Source organism: Ichthyophthirius multifiliis (genome assembly GCF_000220395.1).
Source record: "Ichthyophthirius multifiliis unplaced genomic scaffold scaff_1120509251346, whole genome shotgun sequence".
Lineage (NCBI taxonomy): Eukaryota > Ciliophora > Oligohymenophorea > Hymenostomatida > Ichthyophthirius > Ichthyophthirius multifiliis.
In genome coordinates, this window is record NW_004085963.1 from 454 (window position 1) to 18,460 (window position 18,007).

The 18,007-nt window shown below is 17.5% G+C and overlaps 1 protein-coding gene across 1 annotated transcript, besides 20 other annotated features; it reads left to right on the plus strand. All coding sequences in view use genetic code 6, as the record gives it.

Annotated features, from left to right (window-relative positions):
- Positions 1–34: part of a microsatellite that runs on past the window's edge.
- Positions 1–38: part of a microsatellite that runs on past the window's edge.
- Positions 39–1,659: 1,621 nt separating this feature from the next.
- Positions 1,660–1,723: a microsatellite.
- Positions 1,665–1,727: a microsatellite.
- Positions 1,675–1,727: a microsatellite.
- A 92-nt stretch (positions 1,728–1,819) lies between these two features.
- Positions 1,820–1,868: a microsatellite.
- A 1,539-nt stretch (positions 1,869–3,407) lies between these two features.
- Positions 3,408–3,432: a microsatellite.
- A 154-nt stretch (positions 3,433–3,586) lies between these two features.
- Positions 3,587–3,639: a microsatellite.
- A 767-nt stretch (positions 3,640–4,406) lies between these two features.
- Positions 4,407–4,481: a microsatellite.
- Positions 4,441–4,474: a microsatellite.
- Positions 4,482–4,809: 328 nt separating the features above from the next.
- Positions 4,810–4,856: a microsatellite.
- Positions 4,857–5,901: 1,045 nt separating this feature from the next.
- Positions 5,902–5,943: a microsatellite.
- A 201-nt stretch (positions 5,944–6,144) lies between these two features.
- Positions 6,145–6,184: a microsatellite.
- Positions 6,185–9,990: 3,806 nt separating this feature from the next.
- Positions 9,991–10,039: a microsatellite.
- Positions 10,040–14,272: 4,233 nt separating this feature from the next.
- Positions 14,273–14,327: a microsatellite.
- Positions 14,294–14,337: a microsatellite.
- Positions 14,338–14,562: 225 nt separating this feature from the next.
- IMG5_186190 (hypothetical protein) lies at positions 14,563–15,310 on the plus strand (the record flags this gene model as incomplete). The annotated part of the gene is made up of 1 exon (XM_004027229.1): positions 14,563–15,310. A coding segment is annotated over one exon (588 nt), but the record flags the coding sequence as incomplete, so codon positions are not given.
- Positions 15,311–15,948: 638 nt separating this feature from the next.
- Positions 15,949–16,032: a microsatellite.
- A 143-nt stretch (positions 16,033–16,175) lies between these two features.
- Positions 16,176–16,245: a microsatellite.
- An 824-nt stretch (positions 16,246–17,069) lies between these two features.
- Positions 17,070–17,129: a microsatellite.
- A 162-nt stretch (positions 17,130–17,291) lies between these two features.
- Positions 17,292–17,340: a microsatellite.
- The last annotated feature ends 667 nt before the right edge of the window (positions 17,341–18,007 follow it).

Genomic DNA, 18,007 nt, shown 5'->3' on the forward strand with positions numbered 1-18,007 from the left:
AAAATTAAAAAATAAAAATATTAAAAATAAAAATTATTCTAATAATTAATTATTTTTTAAATTATTAATTAGTCATTTATATATAAATATAAATTTAAAAGAAATAATATTTTCATGAATAAATAAATAACAGTTGTAAATTCTTTTAATTTAAGTAAATGTATTAAAAGTTCAGTATAATAAGAGCAAAAAATTTAGGAAAATTAAGAGTAAAATTAATATTTATAATATTTTTTATTATGTAATTATAAAATAAAGCGATGATTTAAAAAATATGCCAAGAAAAAAAATATAATCAAATGAAGAATAATAAACAAAACCAAATCCTGAATATAATAAAAAAATAATTAAAAAATTAAATTTTAATATTGATTCGCATGACTAAGAATAAAACAATAACGGGAATAAAAAAAATAAATGTGTAACAATGATTTTTTTAACTAATAAGAACCATAAGTGTTATAATAAACGATAAAATAAGGAAATTTGTTCGTAGAAATAAGTGAAACTGATGATAACTATCCTTAGTTGTTTGATAGTTAATATTTATAAGAAAACCTCTAAATTTTATAAAAAAAATAATTATTAATAAGATAAAAGAGAAGACTTTTGCATTTAGACTAAATAAATAGTATAAAGATAGGCAAAAATAATAAAATATATAACTTATTAAATGAAAGTTAAACAGAAAAAAATGTTATTGAATATTAAGAAACTTTAAAAGTTCATTAAGATTTAATCAAAAAAAAAACATTTTGTAATTGTAAAAAGTCCAAATGTTTAAAATTATATTGCGAATGTTTTAATTAAGGAGAATATTGTTAGGCAGATTGTAATTGTATCGAATGTTGCAATAATTCATAAAATAAAGAAGTAAGAAATTAAGCTATTAATATCTTAAAAGAAAAAAATCCAGAAGCCTTTAAATCTAAAAATAATTTAAAAGAAGTATAAATTTACATATTTTATATATAATCAAACAAATAGGTAGAAGAAGATAATATTCAACAAAATAATAAAGGATGTAATTGTAAAAAATCTAGTTGCTAAAAAAAATACTGCGATTGTTATAATACTGGAACAAAATGCAGTGATTATTGTAGATGTGAAGATTGCTTAAATAAACATTCATCTTTTTATATTGAGTAGAATAATAAAGATAAACAAATTAAAGAATAATAATCATCTATTAAATTTGATATTGATAATTATAATTCAAATATTTAATAATATATTTCGGAAAATTCTGTTCATTCATAAAAATATATTACAAATGAATTAGGTTTTATTAACTCTATAGATGAAGGGTTTACAAATAACTCTTTTAAGCCTATTACATAATTCGTATTAGGAAAATATAATATGTTTAATAAAAGTTTATTTAATGGTTTAGATTATGGGTTAGATAATAATAAAAGCATTTTAATTAATGAGAATACTAATAGTTAATAATAAATTGATATTTAACTTTAAAATGGATTGATTAAAAATATTATTTTAAAATAAAATCAAGAATGATAAAAGTTAAAAATATTTAATTTGTGAAACAAAAATAATTAATATATTTAAAATTTATATACATATAAGGGTTTAATTTTACTTAATCTTTTAATTTTTTTTATTTAAAAAAAATATTTTCTAATTGCTTTTTTTCTATAAATTTATATTTATATTTATATTTATTTATTTATATAATTATGTATTTGTATATTTATATATATATATATGTTAATATACATACATACAAATATATATATTTTTATTACTAAAAATTCTAAAATATTAAATAATTATAATATAAATTATTTATTTACCTAAAATTTTAAATAATTTTTTTATTTATAAAAAATTAATTTATTATTTTAAATTAATATATTAAAAAGTATTTTATATAATATATTTAATATTTCAAGACAATGCGTTATTTAAATGAATTTTAATATATTCATATAATAAAAAAATATTTATATATATTTATTGTTATTTAAGAAAAAATTAATATTATATCTAAATTTAATTTAAATTTAAAATATGAAACATGTTTAATATTTATTTTATACAGATATATGATTAAATAATAATTTTTTCTAAATATATTTCTTAAATTATTATTTAATTAATAATTTATCTATAAAAACGTATTAGAATAATTAACTAAATAATGATAAATCGAATAGAAAAAGTAATACATTATATAAATAATTTTGTTATATATTATTAATATATATATAAAATCAAATTGATTAAGATTAAATATTAATGGGAAGGAAAAATAAAAAATAATTAATAAATAAAAATATAAATATATAAGAAGTTGTAAAATAAAATATTGATAATATTTTATATGACTAATAGTAATAATATCAATAAAAATATATATCTTATATATTTTTTAAAAAATTTAAATTAATATTAAAATATTAAATTTTAATATATTCATCCATTATTATTTTTAATTTTTTTTTTAAACAAAAAAAGAATACAGATGATTTCTAACAATAACTAACAAAAAAATATATTGTATATCACCTTTATATTATAATTTTTAGTTATTAAATAATTATTTATATAGAAACAACTTTGAGTTACTAGAATTCTAAGATTTATACGAATAAGTAAACAAATAAAAAAATATTAATAAAATTTAAAAAATATGCAATAAAGCTAAATAAAATAAAATTCAATAATAATAATAATCTACAGAATAAAGTTATATAAACCAAATAGAACAATTATTAAATAAATTTTAATTTTGATATTTAATAATAAATAAATTAAAAAATTAATAAAAAATATCCAAGAAGAAAATAATATTCAAAAAGTTATGATGATTGCTTTAAAAATTAAAATAGTTAACATTTTAACATGGATGATGAAGACCATGAAAAAGAAGAAGAATAATAATAATATTAAAATTATAGAAATTTAGCATAATAGATTTAATAAATATAAAACCACTAATAGAACATTTTCACTCATTAGTTTTAATAAAATAATTGTAAATTTTTAAATTTAATATTAAAAAAAAAAAACTACAAATTTATAAAAGAAATACAGAATGAATAATTAAATAAAATAGATAATTTTCATTAATGCAAAACTCCTTCAACTGATGAGAATTCCGAACTTCCAGCAAAATATCGAATTAATAGTTTTTATAATTGTAAACTAAATTATTATTTAAAATAACAAAAAAAAACATATACAAAAGAATTTGGATTTTTTAACGAAAAAATACTTATAGCCAAAAAGTCTATCAAAATAAAAATATAGAAGAATATTCTTATTTTAAAGATATATCAAAATTTGATTTAAAATTAAGTAAAAAAAATATAATATATGATAAATTTAAAAATGATAAAAAACGAAAATTTAAATAATAGATACATCAAATATAAAAGAAATTATTATTTTATTTATTTATTTTATTTAATAGTTAAATAAGACTTTTTATCATTACAAGAAATTTTCTAAAAAATATATTGCGAATCTTATAGTTATAATGATCTTAAATAATTTATTATTCCTGCATTAAGAAAGGTAAAGAATTTAGACGATTTTTTAAGCACTTTAACTACTTCTTTATAATAATATTGTTAGGTAAAATTATAAAAATAATTTGTTATTTAAAATTTATAATTATATTGATAGGAGAAATAATAAATTATTAATAAATAAATAAAAGATTTTATAAATGAATTAACTTATAATAAAAAAGAAATTAATTTAGAAAAATTAATAGATAAAAATTTTTTAAAATAACCTTAAATATATTAACATTTTGTTGATTAAGTATGTAAATATTATTAAATTTTAAAATAAAATATAGCAAGCGAAATAGAGTAAATTTTAGAATTATACTAGAAGAATTTTATTAATAATTAAGTAATAAAAAAAAATTGTTTTATATATTATATTTCTAAATAAATAGTTTAATATAAATTGTTAATTAATGCATTAATAATATTTTATTTATTATTTTTATGATGATGATTTAATTTTGAATTTTTATTAAGAAATAATTCAAAACTTTTATAATTTACGATTAAATAAAAATAAGAAAAATTTAAATAACTTTTATATAATTGAATAATAAATAATTGAGTATAGTAATTAGAAAAATGAATAAAATATTTTAAGCGAATGCATATATAAGGAAGTATAAAGCGCTTTTAAGTCAGGAATCAAATATATTAATTAAAATAATTAACAATAATAATATTAATAACTAGACTAAAATAAATCCATCTTTAATGAAAATTTAGTTGTTAATAATATAAATGATATAGATAAATAATAAAAATTAATATTTTAATAAGATAAATAATAAGATGATAATATTTAATAATAAAATCCAAAAAAATTAAAGAAAAAGTAAAAAAATAAACTTAATGAAAGTAATTAACAATAAAATAGTTAAATAATTAATATTAATAATTTAAATAATTAATAAAAACAAAATAATAATAAAAACTTAAATATTTCTGAAATCGATCTTTTTATAAAAAGATTAGAAGAATCTAATAAAAAATTAAATTAAAGTTAAAAAATATAGCCATATATTCCAACAAGTTGGATAAATGAATTAAGATAGAAATATTTAAAACATAAAACCAAAATTAATAAATGAATATAATAAGAAATAGTATTTATAAAAAATACATAATGATTATTTAATTTCAATATTTTTTTAATTATATAATATTTAAAATAATTAAAAATCTTTTAATAAAAAAAAAAAACATTTTAATCATATTTTAAATAATTTAATTTTATTTATTTATTAATAAATAATCTAATTTATTTAATTATATATATATATATATATATATATATATATATATATATATATATATTTCATAACCTGATTATATTATTTCTCCTGCCTTTTATAATAAAGTTTTATCCAATCTTTTTGTTTTGTTTTTTGTTTTAATTTTAAATGTTTATTATCAATTTATATATTAAAATTAAAGCTTTTTTACTTAATTATGTAAATAATTTAGTGTTCCCTTTTTTTAATCAACAATATCAGCTTTAAAGTTAAAATTATAAACCGAAAATTTACTTTATCGATATTATTTTAATTACTATATTTTATAATTCAAATAAAAAGATTAATTTATTTTATCAAATAATTATTATAAAAATAATATAGAAAAAAAAAAAAACACAATTAATATATATTTAATAATTTAATTATATTTATTTAAAAAAAAAATATATATACCTTAAATAATTTTATTATATATGAAAAAAAAATATTACTTTTATTCTATATTCTATTACTTCAATAAAACTCACAGAATATCCATTAATTAAAGTGTGTAAAACAATAATTTTCTTAAATAAGTATATATGCTAAAATTTCATGAAAATAAAAAATAAGACACAAGTTAAACTTTCATATACAAAAATCTCAAAAACTAAAGAAAAAATAACTCTATTTAATACTCTATTTTAATCATTTATATATTTTTATTAGCCATATTTTATAAGAACTCCACTATTGATAATAAATAAAATAATCAAAATATAGAAATAGGAAATGTAATAAAAATTTTTAATTTAATTATTAATATTAAGTTGATTATTATTATCATCTTTTTTTATCATTTTAACATATGAAAAATAAAAGTATAAATTAAAGAATCCAAAAATAATATAAATTATCGAAGGAACACCAAAAAAACAAATTAAATAACTCTAATACATCTAAAAATTATCAAATAGAGTACTAAAAGAGGACAAAGTTAGTAAATAAATTGCAAATTTCAAAAAATTTAATATTTTAGACCATTTAATTAAAGTATTTTTATGTAAAAAACTCACTAAAGGATGCTAATAATACCAAACAATGGTTTTTAAAGGATGTCTTATAAGTTAAGCTCTTTATCTAGGATTATTTTTTTATTAATAATTACTTTTTTTATTATTTACTTTATAGATATTATTATTATTATTTGTATTTTATATAAGTTGCTTTTAAAAACTAATATTACTCTATTATTTAGATCTATTTGTAAGTGTATTGGAATATGATTCATAGTCAAATTTTTGATTTTATTATATTATTTTTGATTTTATTTCTGTTTTTAATTAATCAACTTAATTTTTTTTTATTTATTGTTCATTTTTAAATTATTTTATTAATTTTTTTTATTATTTTTTTTCATTTATTTTTCGTTTTATGCTATTGATTATATTTTTTAATATATCATAGGCATTTATTCTTATAGAAATACTTACAAATAATACTGTTAATGACCATACTATTACTATTACTAATCCAAAAGTTTCTTTAAAATCTTCATTATATTTATAAAGGCTTATTCCTGGAAAAGCTAAATGAAATACTATTTCTGTGAACGTTTTTTATAAATTATCATCTATTTGAATATAGTATTTTTTTTTTTCTATTTTTGACTTCTTAGCTTAATCTAATTTTAAATATTCAAATAAAATAGATTATATTGGTTATGTCTTTCCAAAAGTAAAAGCCGAGGTTGGAATTTATTCAATTGGTTATATGTTTTTTATTAAGGTTGGTGAAAAAATAAAATCTTTTTCATCTTTTTTTATTATTGTGAAAATTTATAATTTATAAGTCTTTATATAAAAAAAAGTTTCAGAAAAATTTAATAATTAGATATTATTAGAAGTCCAATTTTTTGTTTCTTCATTGTATTATAAAGGATTATATTTATCTAAGTTTTAATTATTATCTAATTAATATTTTATATATAAGGGATTGTCGAGTTATTATTTAAATAATCGTTCCGAAAATGAATATATTTAAATTTCTTTTATTGGATAAATATTATTTTCTAAATATGGGTATTCTATATTTATAAAAGAAGTTGTTTAAAAAACAGTTATAATATAGTTTCCTTTAATTATGAGTGTATTTTAGGGTATAAGAATATTTATTTAATCATAATTTATTTCAAAATAGTCTTCTTTTTGTTAAGATAAGAGTTAGGTTTTGAAAATATTTACTTTTTAAAATATTCCTATAATTGTTTTAGAGGTTCCTGTGTGTATTTTGGGCTCATATAGAGTGTAAGTTTGTGAAGAAAAAGAAAGGAGACTTTATTTTAACTTTAATGAGAATATATTTTCTTTGAAAAATTAAAGAGTTAATGCCATTTTTATTTAGATTAAATCTTCGATTATTATTTCAATGTTTTCTTTATAAAAAAGGAGAATTTCTGAAAGAAAATCAATAATTTTTTACATTAGATTTTAGTCATGAATTTATATATGAAATAAAAGAAAAGTTCTTATTAATTATAAAAAAGAGAGATTTTTTTCAAAAAAAGTAATGTCTTTTAAATAATTTTCGAATAATTTATATTCTTCGATAATATTTCTATCTTCATTTATATTATATTGACAAAAAAGGCCTTAATAAAATTACTTACAAGTACAAATTTAGGAACATTATTATTAATTTTTGGAAGATTAAGGACATTTTTAATTACAGTTTTAGAATATATCTTCTTTATTTTATTAGAATATAATTGGATTTATACTATTTAAATATGAGTTTAGTACAAAATACCATTCTAAAGGGGTTTTTTGGAGTTTTTTTTGCTGTATTTTAAGGAAATTTTAAGATTAAAAAAATGCTTTTTCTTCTTCTTGTTTTATATATAAATAATTATTTGCATATAATTTTCCATATTTACCTCCTGAAAGTTACATTTCGCATAAATAATATTCATTAAAAGAACTAGGATATGGAATTAAAATCGAATTTATAATTTTCGGAAGGTTTTCTTCGCTTAAATTTCCCTCACTTATATATTATTTCTGTATTGAAAATAAATAAGTTTAATTTTCAAAAGTATACATTTATTAACATGTAAGTATATATTTTTTATATTGATTAAAACTAATGGAAAATGTCTGGAATTAAAAAACACTATCAAATTATTAATTTATGAAGAGGTTTGCTTTATGTAAGCCTGGTTTTAATTATATAGATATTTTATTTTATTAGAATAAAATAATGTTTTTATCTTTAAGTATTACTTATAATGAAATGAATTAGTTTTAAGATAAATATTTTTAAGGGATAGTTAATGTTGATGTGTTTAGGTCAATTTCTGTTTAAAATTAAGTTTCGAATAATTTATTTGTGGTTTCTTCTAAATGCCATTATATTTATAAATTATCTTTTTATTTTTTATTTTAAAAATAAAATAAAAAAAAAAAAGAATTACATTTATATTATTCTTGTATTATGATTAGCCTTATAATTAAATCATCCTGGTAATCTATATTATTAAAAGAATCTTAATTATATATATAATAAAATCATTTTCGTATATTTCACATTAATCTCTTATTTAATTTAAATATACTGGGCATTCTTTAAAGCATTAGTTTTGGAAAAAAAAATATCCTTAAACGCATTCAGTACATTTGTTTTCACAAATCTAACAATATCCTAATTCTTCATTAAATATATAACCTTTAATACATTATTGGAAGTTACAAAAGTTGATATTTATATGGTATAAGTAATCTTTTTGACATTCAAGACAGTTATTAGCTTTTTGAGAGCATTTAAGACAACCTTAATTACATAGAAGGCATCTGTTTTCGGATTGAAAATAAAGTTAAGAAGGGCATTTAGAAATGCATTATTTGGAATCTTTATCTTCTAATATATAAAGTTCACAATAAATAATACACGCATTTTTTTCTGGTGAAAAAATTAAGAAAGAGAACATTTATCTACACATTTTTTGAATTAAAAATCAGCAATTTTATTTTCTGGGCAAGTAATCACACAGGAAAATTGGTTAAGTAAAAAATGGAAAGGATCTTTACATTATAAACACTAATAAACGTTATTATTATTATTATTAAATGCACATTTTTCGCAATTATTTGGACATATACATGTATTATTTTGATTGTTATTTTATAAAGGAAATGGACATGTTTTATAGCATTAACCTTCATAATAAAATAATAAAGGATTACACTATAAACATGTTTTAGAATCTAAACAATTTAAGCATTACTATAATTGACATGATATACATTTTCCTTATAATAAATAGAAACCCTATTTACAACTTGTACATGATTAGTTTGTATGTCCAATACATTTCTGACATTCTTAATCACATTATTAGCATGTTTTTTATAACTCGTCGTAATAAAAATTATCTTTACATTGTAGACATTCTTATTTTTCTAAATAATAACCGTTTTTGCATTTTGTACATTGAATAGTTTAATCAAATAGACACTCGGAACATTAAGATGGACATTAAAAACATTTTATTTCTAAATTTTGGACATAATAAAAACCTATTATACACGAAACACATTAGTATAAAGTTAATCCTTTACAATTTTAGCAAGGTTCCTTTTAAAATTTAATATATATTTTATTTTCTATATAATGATATTATTTTTACTTAACACTTATCACATTTTTATGTAAATTTATTTGCAAAATAACCTTAAGGGCATTAAGAAATACATTTGGAATCTAAAGGGTTTAAAAAGAAAGAAAAAATGCATGTTTTACATAAAGAATTTACATGTGAACATGTAAGGCAATTATTTTTGCATTTTACACATTAGTTTGTTTAAAAATAATATTCTTCTTAACATCTAGTGCATATATTACCATCTTGGGTACATTCAAGACAATTCTTAATGCTACATTTTTAGCATTTTTATTTCAAAGGATTTTCGTAAAATTTTGGTTCGGTACATTTAGATAGACATTGATTTTGGAAAAGGTAAAAATTTTTGCTACAAGATATACAAGTTGTTGCATTTACACAAGATATGCATTAAGGAGGACATTATTGGCATGTTTAGGACACTTAAAAATATGAAGATTTACACGAATAACATGTTTATTGGTCTAAACAAGAATTACAGCCAGTTGGACATTACATACATATTCTTTATTCTTGAATAAAGTATTAATCTTGGTCACATGAATCTCTACATTCCACTTATTTTTTTATATTTTTTTACTTACTTTTTTTTAATTTTTTTACTTTAGGTTTAGTTTAATAAATAAACGAATTTTAAAAATGCGCATTTTGTGCAGATTTTAGATTTTAGAGTACATTTTTCACATATTGGGGAACATTATTTACATGTCTTTTCTATTTCATCTAAGTAAAAACCGTCAAGGCAGGATGTACATTCGTTTATGGATGAACATTTGAGGCAATTCGGATTACATTTTAAACAAAAATTATTTAAAGTATCTAAATAGTGGGTTTCTGGACATTCTTGTGTACAAATATAGCTTTTTCCTTGGTTTTAAAAATGGAAGAAATTATCTTCACATTAAATACAGTCATTCTAAGAGCTTTTTTATTTTTAAAAAATAAAAATAGAAAAAAAATAAAAAATATTACTTGCATTTTAAACAGTTTTCTTAACATTTCTAACATTAGGAATTCGTTGAGTTTAAAAAAAAAGAGTTTTCGCATTATATACATTGTTGCGAAGACTTACATTAAAGACAATTGTTTAAATTACATTTTTCACATATATTTTATTTAGTTAGGTAAAATAAAGAAGGACAATCAGAAATTGGTTAACATTTCATGATATTATTAACAAAAAATCCCTCTTAACACTTTTAACAATACAATTCAGAAACACATTATTCACAAGAAGGTATAACTTAACTACATTTAATACAAAAACCAAATTCATTTATAAAAAATTAACTTTAATCAATACATTATAGACATCTAAATTGATTACATTTGGAACAGTTTTCATTACATTTTAAACATTTGAAATTTCGGGTATCTGGGTATGTTGATTATGGACATGTTTTATCTATAGAATATAAAAAGCACTCACCTTAGTTAAAAAAAATCCAGAATTGCAAACTAGGCATTCTTTTTGGGAAGGACCTATACATTAACTACAGTTTGGATGACATTTCTCACAAATGGAATTTTAAGAATTCATAAAAAATTAATTTTTGCAATTAAAGCATTTTATTTCTTAGTTTTCGAATGTACATTATATACAGTTTAAGCTTTAGGGACATTCAAAACATTAGTTTTGGAATTCGTAGCCTGTTAAGCATGTTTCTAGGCATTGATTTTTATATAATAACATCTAATCAGAACATGAAAGACATTAATATCTGGAAAGACCTATACATTCTTAGCATGCAGGGTTACATTTAGTACATTCTTGGGTGTTTTAGGAAATTAAATTTAAAAAATAACCAGGCATACATCTTTGGCAGAAATTTTATTTTATACATAGTTAACAGTTCGGGATACATGAGGATTCGTTGCAATTATATACTCCAGATTTAGATAGAAATGAGTTTTGGATTTCTGAACAGTCCAAAGTACATACGGATTATTATTAATAAGTTGCTTTATATAAAGTAGATGCACAATCAAAAAGACAATCAAAAATCGTAGGACCTTTACAGCCGTTTTGACAATTTTAATGACATTTTTAACATTAATTATTTTCAAGATAATAGTTCTTATTACCTATTTTTTGTTTGTTTTTTATATATGTAATTGTTATGTTTTTTTGCTACATTATGTGCATATTGTTTATGAAATACATTAAGAGCATTTAGAGGTACATCTTAGACATATTTTTTCTAATTAATAATAACCTATAGGACATTTATCGTAACATTGATTATTTAGTAAAATTTTAGAGTTTATGCATTAAAAGCATGTGTTATTATTTTTACATATGGAACATCTTTCCTTACATCGGTTACATATACCGTTTTCTTTATTTTTTTAATTTAAAAATTTATTTATATATAAATTTAATATAATTGAATTTATTAAGATTTTTGCTTCTTTTTTTTTTATTTACCATCGTAGTATTGGATAGGACATTCGGATAAACATGTTTAGTCTTTTTCTAAATAAAAATATGAAGATTTACATTTTAAGCATTCCTTTTAAGTTGGGCCTGTACATGTAGAACATGAATTATGACAATTTAAACATGTTTTAATTTGTAATTGTAAATAATAGCCTTCAGTGCAGGCATTAACGCATTTGTTATTTTGTATATATTGATTTTAATTACATGTATTTAATTATCTTTTTTTTTATGGGCTTTTTGAAATCGTTTTGGTCATTAAAATATATTGAAATAATAAAATAAATATCAGTCTTTTTTGTACTATTTATTTCATTTATTTATTAATAATTTTGATATGATATTATTATTTCTTCTTTATGTTGTATAAGTGTTATCTTTTAAATTTTTTATTTTTCCTATAATTATTGATAAAAATGTTATGTTTTTTTTTTTTTTTTAAATTATAATATCATAATAAAAAGCTTTTTTGTCGTTTTTTTTATTTATTAAGAAGTTTGTGCTCTATATATAAATAAAAATAACTAAAATCAATAATTTTCTGTTTAATATTTTCATTGACTTTAATAAATATTTTGTATTTATTAAATTATATTTAACAATATAAAAAAAAATATACTTTAATAAATATTTTTCTAAAAAAAATTATTTTTTTAACTATTAAATTTATATAAATAAAAATTATTTTTAATTTTCTTTATTATTTTCATTGTTTTATTGCGTTACAGATTAAAAATTATTTATTAGTATTTTATACTAATTAATCTTTAAAAGTTTTAGATTATTTTTTATCTGCTTTCTTTTTAAAATTAAATCTTGGAATTTATGATGATCTTATTATTTTATTATTATTAATAATAACTTATTCTTTTCCAATATTAAAAGTCTTGATATATATTTTTATTTTAGATATAAAAAATAAATAAAATAATAAATTTTTTAATTAACTAATTAAATAAATAAACCATTGATATATGTTTTCGTGAATTTTAGAATTATTATTCTAAATTTTTATTTATGTTATTTTATTCAGGCTTTATTTTCTCATTTGGTTTTAGGCTTTTTATTCTATCAATAATCGTTTTGTTTGGAACATTTTTTTATTTATATCCAGATTCAAGCATGTTTTTTGCAAAGTAAGTTGCCCTACTTCCCTTTATATTTTATATATATATATACATATTATTTATATATAAAATTATCTAATTATACTTTTTCAGTTCTATTCTTATAAAGATTGTAATTAACAAATTTTGACAAGCTTTTTAATTCATTTATACTATAATAAAAAAATACAAACTAAACAAATAGATTTTTTTTTTTTTAAAAGTACTTTTATTTATTTTGTTAAGTAATATTAGAATCATTCAATATTTTAATAGATTACTTTGCTGATAATTATCTTGGTATATAATATTTATTTTACTAAGAAGGTAACTTTCTATTAATTGAACTAGTAGAGGTATTATGCTGTTTACTATAAGAAAAACTAAGATCATTTTTTTATTTTTATTGCTAATTGAATTTCCTTATAGATTAATTAAGTTATTAAAATTAATTAAATGAATAAACTTTTATTTATTTTTTTTGGAAAAAAATAAATAAATAAAAACATATTATTTCTTTTATTTTGTTGTTTAATTTTAACTTTTTTTAACATATTAATTTTATTATTATGTTGTTAATAAAGAAGGTAAATACGAATCCGATTATTATTTTTTAATTACTTTCGGGAAATTTTATTTTTAATCTCGTTTTATTATTATTTAAACTTATTTTTTATTATCTAAATTTAATATAGATTATTAATTTGAACTTTTAAATTTTCTTTTTATCATTTTTTTTTATTTTATTTTGATTTATCGAAAAAAAAATAACTTTTTTTTATTTTTTATAAAAATAAATAATTATTTTAATATATATATATAAAATATCATTTTTTTTTTTTATTATTATTCTTATTTTTTTCTTCTTCAAGTAATCTATATTATACATAATCAAGAATAGTTTACTCTTCATTTTGAATATCATCAGATTCGATATCAATAGTAACTTATTTTTAATAATCTTCGAAAATATCTTTCTATTAATTTGTACTTCTGGGTTAAAATCTTGGGTCTTCATCATCTCCATACCATAATTTTAAAATATAATCAATGAATCCTTTTGAATTTTATTCTTAATTTAAATAATTATCCATATATTCCTAATCTATTGGTTTACCATCTATTTTAACAATTTATTTATTTATAATTTTAAGATCTTTCCTTAATTCACCTGTCCTCGTATCAAATAATTATTAATCCGCACTAACGAAAAGTCCTTTAATTATTTTTCCATCTTGGTCTTTTATTGTGCCATTTTCATTAACAAAAAGTTAAATTATCTTAGAGTTAGGATTATATTATTATTTTTAATTATTATTATCATTATTATCATTATTATCATTATTACCATTTTTATTTTCCTATATTGATTATCTACTTTATTTATTTTTTTATTATATTATTAATTAGTCAATTGTTAAATTTCTTTCAGTTGTTTTTTCGTATATTGAATCTAGAAAATTTCCCTTATATTCTTATTTTGTGTAATCTTCGTTTTCTTATTTTTTATTATTTTCGCGTTAGTTTTTTTTTATTAATACCGAATATTTTATTTTAAGAATTAATTTTTTTAAATTGTTTATTTTTATTCTTAATTCTTGTATTTTTCCTTTTAAATTTATTAACTTTTGTTATTCATTGTATATAAAATTTTTCTAAGTGTCCGGTATAAGCTTTTCTTATATTTCCAAAGCAGACCCTTCCATAAATTATTTCAAATCAAAACTTTTATCGTATTCTTTTATATCCACAAGCTCATTTTTTATTTATTTTTGTTCTTTTTTGTCTACTTTAGCATTACTTATACATTCATATTTCATAAAATACTCACATTAATAGAAATAGCACCCATCATCAGCCGATCCTGTATAGCAGAATCTTTTATCTGCTGCCCAAACGCAGTCTTTAATTTAAATACAATCTTCACAATATATTTTTTATTCACATTTTGAATAAGGAGGAGGTATTCGCGTCAATATATTGAATATGGAATCCTTAAATTTATCTATAGACTTATCATATATATCTATTTCATATAACATAATAGTTACGGCTAAATTTACTAGTATTTCGTGGTTTTATTCTATTATCATTTAAAGCTAATTTAAATAATTAGATAAATACTAAGCTGTGTGGATAAAATAAAGTTTCAAAACGTCGCTTTTTTATTGAATTATTTTTTTATTATCATCTACTAGTTTTTAAATGCGGTTTAAATTATCTATATATTATTCTTATGTCATATTTTTGAGATTTTATTTCGATATTTGCATTTCTTCTTCGAAATCTTTCTTATCAAATGGTATTTTTAGTAAATTAGGATCATATTGGATATTATTTATTTATTTATTTGGTATATTAATGGAATCGGTAGAATTATTGGATTATATGAAGGTATTTAATGAATTTGTAATAGTTTTTTAGGGTTTTATTTGAATTTAATGGTTTTATTTTAAACATTTTGAAAAATAAAAGATATTTATTATTATTATAGTTTAGATTATTTTAAAAATTTATTTATTCATAATTATTATTTTCACTATAATTAATAATATATATTATTTTTTTTTGTAATAAAAATATATATTTTTATTATTTTTTATGTGTTTTTTTATTTTTTTAAAAATATAATTTTCATATTTTTTTAATTTAATTATATTTATTTTTTAATATGTCTAAATATTATTAATTATTAAACGCTAATTTATTTATAATCTATTCATTATCATAATTTAAAGAATTTTGTTCTTACTTTATTTCCTATTTTTATGAAACAATAGATTAATTTATATATTAATAAGCATTATTAATATTATTTTATTTTGAAAATTATTAAAGTTTGAAAAGAGATTATTTATTTAACTTATTTTTATATACTTAAGGAAGATTTATTTAATATATTTTATTTTTTCATAAATTTTATTATTATTTTATTAATAATCATGATTAGATTAATAAAATTAATTTAATTATTATTATTATTATTATTATTATTATTATTATTATTATTATTATTTTTATTATTATATTTACTATTAATTTTATTATTATTTATAAATATTACTAAAATTTTAATTTTCTGAATTTAAATTAATATTTCTTTAAAGGTCCAAAGATTATTCTTATTTTAGTTTTTGTTTTTTATCTTTTATATAGTTTGAATAAGATAGTTATAAAAATATATTTTCGTCATCATTTTTTTTTGAATTATTTATTTACTATTTCTTTTTATTTAAATTATTTAATATTAATATTTTTTTTTTTACTGAATTGATAAATAATGTTTGCGAAATATTTTTTTTTTAATTTATATTATTTTTAATAGTAAACTATTTTTTACACTCGTCTTTTTAAACAATTCCATATTAATTATCATCAAAATTAATATAATTTTAAGAACTTTAAGTTCTTTACTTATTTTATCTAAACTAACTGGGTTTCTATATAAAATTATATGAGTTTATATATTTTCTAAGATTTCTAAAGATTATCATCATTATTACCTCTACAAGAATTATATTATATATTAAATATTTAATTCTATTATTAGCTATTATTACTTAATTAATTTTAGTAAAAGTGTCTTAAATATTACTTTTAGTTCTATTATGCATAAAATAAATAATTCTTATTTACTTGTTTTTTAGAAATGAGATTTTCTGTGTTAAATAAAAGATTTCCATTTGATTAAAATTCTGTTTAAAATTGAATTTTTTAATTGTTAATTTTATATTATTCTAAATAAGGGTTAATGCTTTTTTATTCGGAATTTTTTATATTAGGTCTTTTCTTTTAATTTGAATAAACTATTTATTCTAATACTATATTACTTTAGTTTGTATTAATTAAATTCTATATACTTGTAACTTTATCATTTAATTTTTAAAAAGTTTCTATTTCTTTTTCCAAAATACTGTTTTTCTTACGGTCTTTTTTTTATTTTTAATATAATCTATAGAACTTTCAGATATTTCGTCATTAGAACTTATTTAAGTGTTTTTTTTATCATTTTTAATTATATTATTCGAGTTATTACATTTTATTTGGAATTAGTTTAATCTATTATCCATTTATTTTTTTTGTAAGTCTTTTTCTTATTACATTAGTTTCTTTTCTTATTAAAGTAGTTTCTTTTCTTATTCATATAGTAAAAATTCGTTTATATTTTCAAAGTTTTTATATGGGATTTACATTTTTATTAAATTTTATAATCTTTCTTTTTTTAAAACGTCTTTTACTCTCACTTATTCTATTAATTTATCAAAAAAATTATTTCCAAAAATATTAAATATGCTCTTAATTTTATATATAAAATTAAAAAAATATATAAGAATAAATTAAATAAGCATATAAGTATAAAATTATTTCTATAAAAAAATACTTGTAAGTCTATTTAATAAATTTCCGCTTGTCCACTATAACATATAGCCCTTTCTTATCTTAAATCTATTTTTTTCACAATCTCTTCATCTCCGAAAAAGCTTCCTTCACTAATAATTTTTAAAGTATGTCTTAATCTACTATTTAAAGTTTTTCTTCTTTACAATAACTAATTAATACCATCCTTTTTATTTTTTTATTAATAAACCATATATATTTAATATGTATACTTTATTCTAGTATTCTTATTATTCGATTTCCTCATTTTATAAAATTTTTTAAAGTTCGATTTCTCCTTCTTTTATTAAAAATAAAAAATTCGCATTATCTCCTTCGTTATATACAGTCTCTTTTATTTTCAATTTCAATATTTGTATTTATTATAATAACTAATATAGTTTCCTAGTAGTCATACAAGAGAAAAAATCAAACGAATGTAAAAAATCTATTTTTTCTCTCCATAATGTTATCTTGCAACTTCCTATAGCTTTATCAAATGCATTTTTGTTTAAAATCATAAAATGAGAATCTTCTCTTGCTACTAATGTTGCTGTTCTACCTTATTGGGTCAATAAAGCTATTTCTCCAAAACTATCTCCCGGAAAGAACTTTTTTACTAATATAAATTAAGGATAGTTTTATTATAA